At 43.6% G+C, this 15,662-nt stretch overlaps 1 protein-coding gene across 3 annotated transcripts; it reads left to right on the forward strand.

Annotated features, from left to right (window-relative positions):
• Window positions 1-232: 232 nt before the first annotated feature.
• On the forward strand, window positions 233-15,179 carry LOC100384794 (uncharacterized). 3 transcript variants are annotated; one of them, NM_001177240.2, is made up of 13 exons: window positions 284-455; window positions 555-707; window positions 833-969; window positions 1,066-1,215; window positions 5,703-5,804; window positions 10,791-10,955; window positions 11,107-11,217; window positions 11,760-11,857; window positions 12,150-12,273; window positions 12,434-12,523; window positions 12,925-12,969; window positions 14,158-14,478; window positions 14,633-15,149. In NM_001177240.2, exons 1-13 carry the CDS (start codon window positions 371-373, stop codon window positions 14,660-14,662), a joined length of 1,611 nt encoding a protein of 536 aa, NP_001170711.1. In that variant the 5' UTR covers window positions 284-370; the 3' UTR covers window positions 14,663-15,149. The 3 variants fall into 3 exon arrangements, with proteins under 3 accessions (XP_020396264.1, XP_020396265.1, NP_001170711.1); XM_020540675.3 differs by lacking the exon at window positions 10,791-10,955 and having other exon boundaries at window positions 233-455; window positions 14,633-15,179; XM_020540676.2 differs by lacking the exons at window positions 14,158-14,478; window positions 14,633-15,149 and adding an exon at window positions 13,222-14,151 and having other exon boundaries at window positions 233-455.
• Window positions 15,180-15,662: the final 483 nt, after the last annotated feature.

Below are 15,662 nucleotides of genomic sequence, written 5' to 3' on the forward strand. Positions count from 1 at the left end.
TCAAATACTGCAGTATTATATACATAATGGTGTTTGGCAAGCTGGGTAAAATCTCTGTTTTCAAAACTGAAGTATTGCAAATACTATAGTTGTTTTAAGGCATTCTAAACTTAGCTCTGGACCTCAGTTTTCAAAACTGCGGTATTATAAACTACGGTATTGTCATAACTAAAGTATAGTATAGTATTTCAAAAACTGTGGTTTTCAAAAACTTTGTTCCCAAACAGGGCCTAAGTGTGCAAGTGCAAGTGCAACCGCGAGCGCGACCTTTTCCCGTGGGCGCCTAGGAAAAACAGCCGTTTCCTGCGCCCGTCCCTCACCTTCACGTCGGCGACCGACCGGCAGACCGACAAACTCGAGGCAGGCCCCAATGGCGTTGGCTCGCCTCCGCCTCCTCGACCGCTACGGTCTCCTGTCGCCGGCGCTCTCTGCGACGGCGCTGCGGTCCTTGGGAGGTTGTTGCACTAGAGCCGTTCGACGGAATGCCGCTGCGGAATGGGGTTGACTGCTGACCGTGTCTCCCTTGACATTGGGGCTGTCGTTTCTCCCTACAGACCTGCGCGCGCTCTGCACGCTCTCCACCACGCTGCGGTCCGGCGCCGGCGAGGACGAGATCGAGCGCATCCGCCGCGAGTTCGATGACGCCAAGCGCAACTACCTCAGCATTCCCGCCGCCATCAAGGACATGCCCAAGATGAATCCGCAAGGTCGGGAAAAGGGAATCTCGATTGCCCATTCGCTTCCCTATCCTCCTACAGTCTTGCTTTACAGATCGGTTCTTCAGTCTCTTAACATTGCTGGCCTAGCGTTGGGACGCTGTCGCGGGTTTCAGGCATTTACGTCAACAAGAACGTCAAGCTGGACGACCTCCAGGTCTACGGCTTCGACTACGACTACACGCTGTCGCACTACTCCGAGCACCTGCAATGCCTTATCTACGATCTTGCCAAAAGGCACTTGGTCAATGAGGTTTGGTTCCTCTCTTTCTTGGGTGTCATCACATCTTTGCATGGATGACTGAATGCTGCCCTTGTGGTTTCTGAGCGGACCTGATGTTTTCTGCAGTTGAAGTATCCGGAGAGTTGCTTGCAGTACGAGTATGACCGCACCTTCCCCATCAGGGGTTTGTACTATGACAGACTTAAAGGGTGCCTACTCAAGCTTGATTTCTTCGGCTCTATTGAACCAGATGGTTGCTTCTTTGGGCGGCAAAGGGTAATATGCTCTCTCATTCATTGTTTCTCCTTTTTATCTCAACCACTCGCATCTAACTTAAATAACTATGCATGCTTTAGTTCCTTTACAAGATATATAATTATCATCTTGTTCGGTTGGCTTTAGTCCGTAGCGGCTTCTACTACTTCTACATTGTTTTGTCTCTATGGATTATGTTAGCAAAACCGGCAGACAAAACGAAGTAGATCAACCAACAAACCACAGAGCACGACACACATATTTACGTAGAAAACCCTTCAACGCGAAGGGAAAAACCACAGGCACCAGCAGACGAAACATTCACTATGATGTGGAGTGTTTACAGAACGCCATCCTTAGACGACGGTTTACAAGAGGAGTAATGATTGTGACGTAGCACCTCTGATTTCAAGTCGTTCGACTAATCGCGATTAGTCGGGCTGGTCGGTTTAGGGTAAGCGATTAGGGAACCCGACCCGATTAGGTGTTCTAGTCGACCTAGTCGTCCGACTAGGCCCGATAAATCGCTCGATCAGACAGTACTTAGCGACTAGGGTTTGTATGATGTAAAAAATTTGTAGGCCTTTTTTGGCGGGCGGTCCGGCTACAGGAGCTGAACCGTCAGAGGCGCCGTCGTGATATACCCTTGCACACGACGGTTTGTGTCTAATCTCCTCGATTCTTGGCGTCTTCATCTCCTTCCTTCTGCAGTTCTGGTTCTCTATCTCTAATTTCTTCTCTTCTCCTGTTGTCGTTCTCTGTCCTCCTGGCTCTTGGGTTTTGATCATTGGCGTCGACGCACTGCACAAGGCTCTTGCCTCCTGGTAAGTTGATCACCGGTGCACAGATTCAGTGACAGTCGATGTATTAAAAAACCTTGGCCCCAATTTGTCTTCCTCGGCGCGCAACGCAAGGCCCTAGATTCAGTGATAGTCATATTTACTTCTGTATTCTGTATTGTGTTCTGTCCTTCTATGTTTCTGACTCAGTTCATATTAGAGAATAGAGATTCTGTTCATATTGCCATCCTTGTTCATGTTGCCATCCTCTGAATCCTTATTCCTTTGATCAGTATTGCAGAATTCATGTCATGTTTACCCTACCCTTTATATATAGTTATATACCGTATATAGTTAATTAGTTATATACTATATACATATGTCTTGGATGAACAGGACGACTAGTATACGACCAGGTCGACCAGAGGTCGATTAGTCGACCTAATCGTCGATTAATCGAGATTAGTTGCCTAGTCGGACCCCTAGGTCGACTAGCTGGTCGCTCGACCAGAAAACAATGCGTAGCACAAAAAACCCTAATTACGCTTTGGCTCAAGCCTCTCGGTGACGGGCCTCCGCTCCGCTCACCAACACAGCCTCCATATGTAGAATTTGGATCACAAACTCAACAGATTACATCTGCAGCAATCCGAAAAACTGGCTTTAATCTGAAGCGAACAACCCCTATATGTATTGAGAAGTTTGCTAGCCTTGTTTTTTATGTTGTCTGGTTTACATGATTATTATTGGGTCAATTCATATGTAAAAATTTAGGCTCACACAATGTCATAGATTGCATGACAGTGGATGTTTGTTGATGTCATGAGGTGGCAGCCTAGGGCATGGAGGCCATAGGGATAGGCTCAGGGTTAGGATTAGTGGATAAATATTAGATTAGATAAGATTGCGTTAGTTACTTGAGATTAGATTAGACAAGATTGAGTTAGTTACTTGAGGGTCAAGTCTTCCTATTTATATAAGGATAGGTTGTACCTCCTTAAGGGGGAATCAATGAAGAAGAATTAGTCTTGGATCTCTCTAATAGTCTAGTCCCCCAGCCGACTTCGCCCGGCTATCTTCCCCGCGCTGTTTATCCCGTTATGAACTAGGATCCATAACATCTGGTATCATGAGTCAAAGATCCTTTCCCATGACTTCTGCTGCAGACCATCTCCGCCAGTGTTTTCAAGTCGTCCGACTAATCGCGATTAATCGCGATTAATCGGACTAGTCGGTGGACTGGAAACGATTAGGGCCACCAAGGCGATTAGTACAACTAGAATTATGGTCGTCCGACTAGTCGTCCGACTAGGGAGAGGACGACTAGTTTGGACATGCCTTTGTTGATGGCTATTGGGCTTTTGCAGCTGGGGTTTTTACTGGGCCACAATTTGCTTTGTGGGCTTTAGGGTTGACACTTGAGAATTAGACAAGCACCCCGGTAAAATATACTCCCGCTCACGCACAACCCCTCTAGGCCCTTCTCTCGCTCACGCACAACCGCCAGGGCACAAGGACCTGGAGCCGTCGTCGGGTGCCACCGTCGGGAGCCATCGAGATAGAGGCGCCGTCGCCCGATGGAGGAGCCGTCGGCCACATCCAAGACAGACCCGACTGCCGCCTCCGCCTACGAGTCCAAAGATAGAGCCGGAGTGTGGGACGTCGCCCAAGGAGGAACCGCCGTCCGTCTCCCCCTCTAACCCTATGCACCACTGCCGCCCAAGGAGCCACTGTCCTACCCTTACCTTGACCTTGTGCAGCACTACAGAGTCCTCTCCTAAGATGAGCACATCGTCTGATGGTCAGTACTCAGCCTTTGCTTTCCTCTCCTAAGATGACCAGCTCGACTAGGGTCGATTAGTTGACCTAGTCGACGACTAATCGCGACTAATCGACCCATCGGTCCCTATACGACTAGGTTCGACTAGACGACTTGAAAACATTGATCTCCGCACCTGGCGTGAGGAGCTTGTTCGTGCCAGGACAGATCTAGTGCAGGCCCGATCTGCTATCCTCTAGCTTCGTGATCTACTCGCAACAAAAGTGGAGTCTGACCACCGATCAGCGGTGGCAACGCGACTGCTGGCGGCCGCACGTGGCTTCCTGGCGTGGCGTCTAGTGCGGCAAGTTGCGGCAGCGGTGCGGCTGCAGGCAGTGGCTTGCTGTCTTCAGGCTGCAGCACACGGCTTCCTGGTGCGGCGTCAAGCACGACAAGTGGCAGCGGCGGTGCGGCTGCAGGCTACGGTCCGTCGTTCCATGGCACAACGACTTGCATCGATATCGCGTGTTGAGCAACACGCGTCACATGGGGCGACAATACCTTTGGTAGGGTTGGACGATCCTTCACTCTAGTTCACCGTCCTGATCCATAGTTTACGTTTTAGCGTTTAAACGACACTAAAACGACGTTTAAGCGACATTTTAATAACCATGATGTGGACAGCAAGAACACATCTGGTTGGGTGGTGCTGTCTCCACTGGAACTCGTGGCAGCTCAGGCCGTAGGACTGGCGAGCTGCCACGTCTTGGCCTTTGCAACCTGGACGGGGTTGTTCCCATGGGATCTAGGAGGACTAACCTTGGCATATGTTAGGTTATTTATTTTATTTGCAAATACATTAAAGCCGAGATGTAAAAGGCTTCTAATTAGGGTTGCACTTTCACGTGCAGATCAACTTAGATAACAAGGGTGTTGCCATGCACCCCATTACAACTCGAGGATGAGCTGTCTTCGAAGGGTGGAGGAATGTCATGGGGTGGTAGCCCAGGGCATGGAGGTCATAGGGATAGGCTCAGGGTTAGGATTAGTGGATGGATATTAGATTAGATAAGATTGAGTTAGTTACTTGAGATTAGATTAGATAAGATAGAGTTAGTTACTTAGAGGCCAAGTCTTCCTATCTATATAAGGATGGGTTGTACCTCCTTAAGGGGAATCAATGAAGAAGAATTAGTCCCATATCTCTCTAATAGTCTAGTCCCCCCAAGCCGACTCCACCCGCCTATTTTCCCGGCGCCGTTTATCCCGTTATGAACTAGGATCCATAACAGTTGATCTCAAACTTCATTGTTTTATCCATTCTTTTCTCAAATGGTTGCATTCAACTTGCAAGACTTATTTTCCTGGAACGCACAGGAGAACTGCGCTTCATTATATTAAGAAGAATAAAAAAGGTCCTAAAAGGACCAGTACAGGACAAAAGGCCGATCATGGTGGCTAGAAACGGAAATACATAAAAGGATCCATAACAATGACATCAACCTCCCCCTACTAGATCCCTGTTAGATCCTCGGAATGGGAGTTGTTAGGAGAGCCAGATGCTTGGCCCCAGCAAGCTCCCATAAATCTCTTTCTTCATCAGCTCTTCTGATAGGGCCTCCAAGTTATGCATACTTGAGTTTTTTTTTTCATACTATATTTAGAAGTTTGTTAATGCGGACTGTTATTTGGTTTATGCACTAGTTACATATAGGGTGTATTAATATGTAAATATGTAGGTTCTCTTCTCATGAGCAATCACTCTGTCTTTTGTTAATTAACTGTTGAACACTTGAACTCAAACTTTGGCTGGTGTATTTAGTTAAATAATTCTGAACGTAGATTACACATTTAAATAATTTCGATGTGATATTTTTATGCCTTTTCTTTGTCTTCTCCAACAATAATTACATTATGTAAAAATATGCAGCCTATTAATATAATTTCTTACCTTAATGCTTGTTAATCAGCTGAGTTTGAGTGAGATAAAAGAGCTCTATGGCACACGGCATATTGGCAGAGATCAAGCTCGTCATCTTGTTGGGCTGATGGATGTCTTCTGTTTTAGTGAGGTACATTTGGATTCATCTGAGCCTTAGTTCTATTCTTTTCTTTTTACCGTGTCCTTTTACTTACAGAATAGTACCCTGTCTTTTTTTCTCGAAAGAGCGCAGGAGGACTGCGCACCCATATATTAAAGTAGAGGGAAAATAAAGGGCCATAAGGACCCAGGTACAAGCACTCCTTATGGAGGCCAGAAACAAGCATACACAAAGCTATCCATAAAACTGGACAAAAAACACTACAGCCCTAGGAGCTAGGTAGTTTGGCTGGCCAAAAAGGAAAGCCCCTTGGCACCAGCCAGTCGCCACGTCTCCTGTTCATCATCAGCAGCTTGAAGAAGGAAGGAGATAGAGGGGGTCCTTCCATCGAACACCACCTTGTTCCTATGATTCCAGATCATCCAGGCCCCTAAAGCAACAAGGGAGTCCAGTCCTTTCTTTCTCATGTTGAGGACCTGAGCCGAGGAATTCTCTCACCAACCAAGGAAGGAAGGCTCCACTTGCTGAGGGGATAAGCTGTGTAACCCAAACTTTCTCAAAAGCCTATACCAGAAAACTCTTGAGAACACACAGGAAACCAACAGGTGATCAATGCTTTCAGGTTCTTGATCACAAAGAGGGCACCTAGCCAGATGGTTCATGCCTCTTTTCTGCAGCCTATCAGCAGTCCAGCATTTATTATGTGCCACCAGCCACAGGAAGAAATGGCACTTGGGTGGCATCCAGGATTTCCAGATTCTTTTGTGGTGAAGAAAGGAACACGATCCCTGGAAGAGCCCTTCATAAGCAACTTTTGCTGAGTAGTTACCATCTGCCGCTATGGAAAAAATGTGTCTGTCTTCAATATCAGGATGCAGCTGAAAATCCGTTAAAGCTTCCCAGAGGTGCAGAAAATCAATCAAGGCCCCTGCTGAGAGAGCGCCCCTAATATCACTAATCCATCTCCTATTGTCCATTGCCTCTTGCACTGTTCTTTTATTGGCAATTCTTTTTGATATGGTGCATAACAGTCTTGGTGCAATATCAGCTACCTTTTTCCCATTAATCCATTTATCCACCCAAAAAAGAGTATTCGCACCATTGCCAACCTCTGACATCAACACTGTAGAGAAGAAGGACCTGGCAATACTTGGGACCTGAATGGGTAGGTCCACCCATGGCCTCGAAGAATCAGTTTTTTGCAGCCACAACCACCTCATTCTGAGAGCCCAACAAAGCTTAGTCAGGTTAGAAATCCCGAGGCCTCCCATATGTAGAGGCCTACAAACCTTTTCCCAGGCTACCATACAGTGACCTCCTTTAGCATCCTTTCTGCCTCTCCATAAGAATCCCCTTCTAATTTTATCAATTGCATCCAAAGCCCACTTAGGAAAATCAATAGCCATTGCAGTATAGATTGTCATACTAGTTAGGACATGCTGCACTAGAATTCTTCTGCCAGCTTTGTTCAACAACTCTGCCTTCCAGCTTGGGAGAAGATCTGCAATTTTCTCAATAAAGGGCAGGAGCTGCTGTTTGGTTAGTTTGTGTAGAGAAAGAGGGAGACCCAAGTATTTGCAAGGTAGGGACTCCACCCCACAAGGTAACAAACTTTGAACCTCCAGGATGGTCTGCTCCGAACATCTGATAGGATAAATACTGGATTTCTGCACATTGTTGTGTAGACCTGAGGCATTCCCAAAGATGTTGAGAATGTCCAGAGTAGTGGAAATGTCATTCTGAGTTGGGAGCAGGAAGAGGGCCACATCGTCAGCATAAATAGAAATTCTATGAAGTTTCTTTCTGTTGGACAATTGTTGCAGCAACCCTGTCTCTTCAGCTTTGGCAAATAGAAGGCAAAGGACATCCATGACTAAAATAAATAACATGGGGGAGAGGGGATCCCCTTGCCTGAGCCCCCTTCTATGTTGGATTTTATTGCCAGGGCACCCATTGAGCAGCACTTGAGTAGTTGAGGAACCAAGTAACCCACAAATTATATTTCTCCAGATTTGGCCAAAACCCAAAGCCTGCAGCACCTCAATCAGAAAAGGCCATGAAACCGAGTCAAAGGCTTTTGTGATGTCGAGCTTAAAAAGAAGACATGCCTTATTTTGCTGATGTAAAAATCTTGAAGTTTGCTGCACTAACATAAAATTGTCCTGTATAAATCTGCCTTTGATGAAGGCACTCTGATTTGGGGAGACAAGCTCATTCAGATGACCAGCAAGCCTATTGGCCAGGATCTTGGTTACCAATTTTGCAAAGCTGTGCACAAGACTAATCGGTCTGAAATCCTTCACCTGATCAGCCCCAACAAACTTTGGGATCATAGTAATATATGCAGAATTAACTTTATCCAAGTTATTGAAGTTCCTACACCAAATTGCTGAAACTGCATTGAGTACGTCCACTTTGATGATGTTCCAACAAACCTTATAAAACCTCCCAGTAAAACCATCTGGGCCAGGGGCCTTGTCAGCAGGTAGGTTCAAGACAGTTGCTAGAACCTCCTGCTCAGTGAAAGGGGCGTCCAAGATGGAGAGGTTATGAGCTGGGAGGCCGAGAGCAGCTAAATCAATGGTATTCTCCCTGGAGACCGACTGACCAATAAGGTTGGAATAAAACTGATCCACTAAATCCGCTTTGGCAGCATGGCTAGTAATAATATTATCACCGTCTTTCAGCAAGGTCACCAGATTTTTCCTTTTCCGATATCTAGCATGCATATGAAAAAACTTGGTGTTTGCATCCCCCTCCTTAATCCTGGATATTCTTGATCTTAATCTTGCCATGGTACGCTTGAAGGAGGCCAGCAGCAGGGACTGTTTCTTGAGTCTATTTTTAAGCCAGCATTCAGCCGGAGATAGGGTCCTGTGATCTTGAGCGATTTCGAGTTTATGCAGCAACTCCTTTGCCAGACAAAGCTGCGAGACAATATGTCCTACCTGCTTATCACTCCAGCTGCGTAACCTCATGGCTGTCACCTTGAGTTTCCTATCCAGGGTGATGAAGGGACAGCTGACCGGCTGTACAGAATTCCAAGCCTTCAGCACCACGTCCTGAAATCCCTCCATTTTGGTCCAAAAGGACTCAAAATGGAACCTTCTCTTGCCAACAATATTGTCTTTTAGACCAAGAAGCAGCGGGCAATGATCTGAATCTTGAGAGGATGAACTGAGCAGAAGCACATTTGGGAAGTAGGATTCCCAGTCAGCCGAGCAGAGTACTCTATCCAACTTCACAAGCACCGGGTTATCCTGTTGATTGGACCAGGTAAACTTTCTGCCATGTAGTTGAATTTCTTTAAGAGCTAGATCGTTGATCAGCGATCTGAACCGGCCCATCATGTCCCTGTTGAGGTTGGAGTTGTTCTTATCACTGTTCTTGTAGATTAGATTAAAATCTCCTGCAACCACCCAAGGGCCAACACAAGCCGCTCGGGTATCTCTCAGCTCCTGTAGAAAAATAATTTTTTCAGAATTCCCCTGAGGCCCATAGACACATGTTAACCACCATGGCTGGCCGTCTTGTCTACAGAACTGCACTGAAACACAATGATTATCAATTCTCTGGAGTCCAGTATGACCAATATTCCTCTTCCAAGCCACTAGTATGCCCCCACTGTTTCCTATCGAAGGCAGGAACACAAATTCTGTGAATTCGACACCAAGCATGGATAGTATATCTCTTCTAGAAATAGATTGCATTTTAGTCTCTTGACAACATACAACATCAATTTTAGCAGAATCAACCAGCATTCTCACAGCATCTTGCCTGATCGAAGAGTTAAGTCCTCTCACATTCCAGAAAAGTATTTTGGAAGGATCCATTGGAAAAACTAACAGAAAACGCCAACTGGACAGACCTAAGACCTTAAGTCTTCAGGTGTACCCCCGATTAAAAAGGAGGCACACACGCCCGCCGCTGAGCTCTACTACTAGTACCACTGCTCCGCTCATCTCTCCTGCGGCGGTGGAAGATTAGGAATTGAGCCCGCGGCAAGCTCGGGGAGTTACTGTGAATCCATCTGATTCCCACCCACCTGCGCAGACGCAGCTGCATTCCGCGATCCCAGGCGGCGGGAGGCGGTTCTTGATGCTGGAGATGCTCGCTCCGCGTCGTTCTCGGCAGCAGCGACGGCGGGTAGGTGGAGGCAGAGGGCCCCGGTGAGAACAGAAGTGTCAGTGGTGCTGGTGTTCCCTTACCTTCGCCGCTTCGCGAGTGCTGTTCTTTCCTTCAGTTGTCGGCGGCAATGGCGCCGGGCCTGAGGCTGGCCTACCCGTGGGGGAGGGATGTCCGGCGGGGTACGCCGGTGGTGGTGACCATGGAGAACCCCAACTACTCGGTGGTGGAGATTGACGGGCCCGAGGCGGAGGCGCTCCAGGCCGGCGTGCCTCCCATGGACAAAAGAATAGTACCCTGTCAGTTGCCTTATATGCATGTCAACTAGACCACCATATTATTGCCAAGTATGGTTAATGCTTTGTTCATAGGTTAACTAGATTTTATGTGTTCTGTATTCATATATCAACTTTTGCATATTAGATCATTCTTCAAGGGCATGCAGCTATGCATGTAGTTCTGACCTACCATGTGGAGCGATGTTTTGCACTTAAAGCTGATGCTGTATCACATATTAGTAACTAGAGCTATTGAATTTAGTGCCATGTACTATTTTTAATTTAAGTAATTTCTCTGAGGCCATTCCGTGCAACTAAACTGCCTTTCTTTTCACCATATCAGTTATAAAGGGAATAAACCCAACTTTTCCATGACCCCTCTAGATTCCATACCTATCTATGGTAGTGCTAACCAAAGTAGAAACCAAAAGTGAGACGAGAAAAACTTGGAAAAGGGCTATTGAATTAGAAGGGGAAGTGAACTAATCTATGACCTAGAAACATAAGAAAGGTGGATCTGTTTGCAATTTCTCTGGAAATATGACTCGACTGGTACTTCTTTTTATGTCCTGACATAACACATTCTAACTATGGGATGATCATTTCTTCACAGGCATGTCTGATTGCCGATATTGTTCAACACTTTATAGATGCAAAACTGGAGTTTGATCCATCTTACATATATGAGGATGTTAATCAATCGATTCAGCATGTTCACAGAAGTGGTTTAATTCACAGGCAAATTCTTTCCGAGCCTGAGAAATTTCTGATAAAAAAAGTAGGTGGCACCGTGGCACACTTTTATTGGTTCTTTAATCTGGAATTTTAAATATCAAATTATCAATGATCTAACCTTAAGCTGCTTCTTGTTTTTGACATTCTTTCTCATATCTTATCTCTAAGACTGTTGCCTAACCTGTGACATGCAGAGCCAGGTGTTCCGTTTCTTGAAGATGCTGAAAGAGAAAGGGAAAAAGCTATTTCTTCTTACTAATTCGCCTTTCTACTTTGTAGATGGAGGGATGCGTTATTTGCTAGAGGTTTTGTTTCTAAATCTAAATCTGCTTGTATGTTTTGTCCATATTGTTGAGCATCCAAAGGCAAGATTTTTAACCAGAACCAATTTCTATTTGGTTTATGAAATACATATATGTTTTTTGATATAACCTTTTTTTCTTATTTTCTGAGTTCTGTCTTGACCTTGTATATCTTTTCTTTGAGCGTTACCTTTTGGTTTGAGAATATGAAATCATGTTTTAACTTGACACATGCCAGCCACTCCATGCATTGGCCTTGAGCCCTTGACACATATTCTTGATGCTTAAAGTGAACATTTAGAATGTACATAATGCTTCCTTCCTTTGTTTCTAGCATTCATTAAAGTTTGTTGTATACTACTACAACACAGGGGAGAGGTATGGAGTACAAATGAAATTCTTTATATTATTAATTTTATGTCTTTCTTGTAAATTTTTTGGTGAGTTATTCCAAATAGAATGTAGCATGTCAGCGTAATATGAAAAATATTTTTGCTTACTCAAATATTCTCTGCATTGACTATTTTCACAATTTGGTTGGGCAGGACCAACATTTTGATGGAAATTCCTGGAGGGAACTGTTTGATGTTGTGATTGCGCAGGCAAATAAACCAACTTTCTATAACTCAGATCACCCATTCAGGTTCTGTGGAGCATCTATGTGTTACTAACCAGAAAATATTACTTTGGATGCTTCTTGCTAAGATATTATTGTTATTGTTTTTGCACTGATGCATCTGTGTAAGTTTGTTGCTAAACTTCGAATATTAATGGAAAGTAGTGTTAATAAATACCGGCACTTAGGGACCTGCACCTATATTGCTGCCAGTTATTGTATTTTTTTCCTTTTATTATTAATTTTGTCTAAGTTCTGCAATATCACATCTGCTTCAATTCTGGGTTCCTAACTATTTTTATGGTTACTTGTACTGTAGGGTGTATGACACTCAAAAGGACACCTTAACTTTTACTGCAGTTGACAAGTTTCTGCCAGATCAAGTATACTATCATGGCTGTTTGAAATCATTTCTACAGATCACAAAATGGAAAGGCTCAGAGGTTGGTTATTTTGAACTTAAACAAGAATCAGTTTCTGTATTCTCAATTGTCTTTTCTCCGAGTGGTACAGCTTTCACTCTTTTTTCTCTCCCTTAATTCCGTACCATTTTAGAAAATTTCCATTTGAATTTCTCATCTCATTTTTTGTGCTATATATTAGGTGATATATTTTGGTGACCATCTTTTGAGTGACTTGAGAGGACCTTCAAAAGCTGGTTGGCGAACAGCTGCTGTAATTCGAGAACTTGAGGTAGATGCTTTTCTTTTTACTCGAGATATATTTTTTACACACAAGGCATTATTGTATGAAATTTAAGAACCACAGCTTTAGCATTTTAACATTTCACCTATTGACTGGTAATATCTCAATCTAAGGTTACCTTGATCCTATTGGAGTTGGTACCCAAGAAGTTTGAGTTGGGAATAGATAAAAAAAGAGAAATGTATTGAAATGTTCAAATTAGTAATCTCTTATGTTATATTTATCTTGAATATGTTGGATATGCTACTAGAGAACATGAACACACATGTACTTGTTTTTTTAAGACCTTAACATTTCTCTTTTTAGATTTTTCTTGACATTATCACACTATTTTTTTCATACAATATGTTCTGTACCATTTGACAATGTTCCATGCATTGTCACTTCAGGATGAAATAGAAATCCAAAACGGTGACAGCTACCGATTCCAACAGGTGTGCACTATATCATCTGCTTGTCGTGTTTATTGTATCCTAATACTTTATTTTTATCCTCCTTACACTTAACTGGTACTTCTAACGAAAGTTCACCCAGATTAGTTTGTATTCCAGTTCCTTATTTCTTGTTGTTTTGGATGAGCCTTTAGAACTTTTACTACCAATAACTCTGAAATGTTTTTGAGATATGTTGTTGTCCAAAAAGACAAGAATTATGATCTAGAGGTGCTAACAAATATTTCTCTCAAGATTGGGACTGTGAGAGGGAACTGTTCATGCCGCACTGTTGATCGGTACAATTTGAAAGGCACAGTCGGGGCCTGTTTGGTAACAATGTTTCTCAAAACCATGATTTTACGATACTATACTTTGCAATTGTCATGACACTACCATACTTTACGATACTATGCTTCAAGAATACTAGCTATTGTTTGGATATAACATTGTAAACCATGATATTTAGACAAAAGTTAGCCATGTTATGAAAACTTTAGGTTGGAGTAGAGTTGCCAATACTCTAAAAATACCATGGTATCTAAAATACCATAGTTTTGAAAATGCAGTTTTCAGGAATGCAGTCAAACAGCTCATGGCATAAAATACTACGGTATTTCTGTAAACCATGGTATTGTCTAGAAACTACAAAAATACTTTACTTTCAAACAGGCTAGCAGGTTTTGGTTCAGGCGACTCACTTATGGGGTGTTTGGTTTGAGGAATGAGTTAGTCCATCATCTTCTCACTCATTACTATTTTTGTTTGGTTCGTGGAATGGAATGAGTTGATCCATTTCCACCTCATTCCTCATAATTAGTTAGTACTAATATGAGGAATGGTTATTCCACTAAATTTGAGTAATGAACCCATGATGAACTACCTCAATTTGGTTGGAGTGATTCCTCGAACCAAACACCCACTTAGTCTTTAGGCACTTCTTGCTGCTGTTATTCTTTTGTGGAGTGCTATGCGACACGGGTTGGTAAATCCCCTGGTATGCAAAATCCAAAACATGACATGGGCAATCAGTCGCACCACAAATTGATCTACAGATACACCGATGGCATTTACCTTTTGTATCTGATAGATATTATTTGATTCCTCTTATCACATTTGCAGTTTGTTAGTTCATGAAATTTTCATCCACATGGATGCTGAACAATTTACTCGGTGTATCTTGCATTGCAGGCAAAATTGAGTATAATACATGATCTACTTGGGAAAGTCCATGCAGCTGTTGTTAGCACCGAGAAAGGCCAAGTCTATAAAGCATTGCTCAATGAGTTGAATGCAGAAAGACGTCAATGCCGATCTGGGATGCGAGATTTGTTCAATACCTCTTTTGGTGCAACATTTCTTACAGACACGGGAAGGGAATCATCATTTTCCTATCACATTCATCAATATGCCGATATTTACACGAGCAAGCTTGAGAACTTCTTATCATATGCCCCTGAATCTTGGCTTCATCCACCTCATGACATAAAGATCATGCCACACAATGCGAAGGTAGTCTGAATCTTCCTCTATGGAATTCACTTGGCTTGTCAAATAATCGTAACTATTGTCATTGTTCTCGTGTTTTTCCAACAGTTATTGTGGTTCAAATGCTAATATATTAATAATTGAATTGGGATAATGATTTGGACATTCCATTTTGTAGGTCCCAGCGAGCCTTTTCAGTACCTCCTAGTTCATCCTTTCTCTATTTCGGTGGAGAACCAAGCCGTAGTACCCCCACCTATGGTTTCTGTGCGTGACCACGTGACAGGATTGTGGACTGCTGCTGCATTCGCTTGCGTTATACTATAACTGAAGCACCATATGATGCATCAATCCAGCAGACCAGCAAGTTAGCATTCTCTAGAATTGCCATGGAATTATCAGTCATGTGAGTAGTTAACCGACTCATTTGCCTGTATGACGAAGCCTCTGTTTTCCGTTTAAAATAAAAAAAGGAAGCATCTGAGAGGCCGCATACTTGTGTTCCCATGAAACCCTACCAACCTGTAATGGCCGCCAATAAAACAGTCACACGCAACCCATCTCGTTTCCCCATTTTATTCGCATTCTGCTACACTCTTTGCTGCACTCATGTTACACTGAACTCGCCTGGTGGCATCTGACAAGTTTTTTGGGATGAGCAGAAGATAATTTGGGTTCGGGCAACGGATAAATTATAAAATGCTTATTTGTCCTTGTCTGGAACAGGAAGGCTATCTTCAATTCTATTGTTTATGGTCCTAGAGACTGGATGGAGTTCCAGTTCTTGCTTTGCATGAATGTGGAGATCTGGAATGTCAAGAATAATGGCAATTAGTGCACTCATATGAACACAGAAAACATAATATTCTGATTCTTCACTGACGAAGATTTTGTTAAAAACTATCCAGTTTGCTTATCCACGCTGAACCACTTGCAAATTGCGGCATTTGGAATTCTATGTTGTGTTGACACTAAAATTCACAACAGAAATGAGTGAATTCGTAGTTTGAATAACATTGCTTACCTCTGACGAGGACTTAGATCTATTTGCACAAGCTGGGGGCGCAGTTGCAGTAGCAGGGCATTGCGACGAAGTACCCATCTTGCTTTATGAAGGATGGCAAAAGGTGAAAATGCTGGCTATTCAGACCAGCCTGCTTGCTTTATGAAAGTTTGAGAGAGTAACACGCTCACATGCTGACGAGATG

Source organism: Zea mays, chromosome 7 (genome assembly GCF_902167145.1).
Source record: "Zea mays cultivar B73 chromosome 7, Zm-B73-REFERENCE-NAM-5.0, whole genome shotgun sequence".
In the NCBI taxonomy this organism is placed as follows: domain Eukaryota; kingdom Viridiplantae; phylum Streptophyta; class Magnoliopsida; order Poales; family Poaceae; genus Zea; species Zea mays.

Excerpts from the sequence above, each read along its gene's own strand:
- LOC100384794 (NM_001177240.2), top strand. The coding sequence starts at position 371 with ATGGCGTTGGCTCGCCTCCGCCTCCTCGACCGCTACGGTCTCCTGTCG. Across the intron at positions 1,216-5,702 it reads GCTTCTTTGGGCGGCAAAGG|CTGAGTTTGAGTGAGATAAA; the intron begins GTAATATGCTCT and ends CTTGTTAATCAG. Across the intron at positions 5,805-10,790 it reads ATGTCTTCTGTTTTAGTGAG|GCATGTCTGATTGCCGATAT; the intron begins GTACATTTGGAT and ends ATTTCTTCACAG.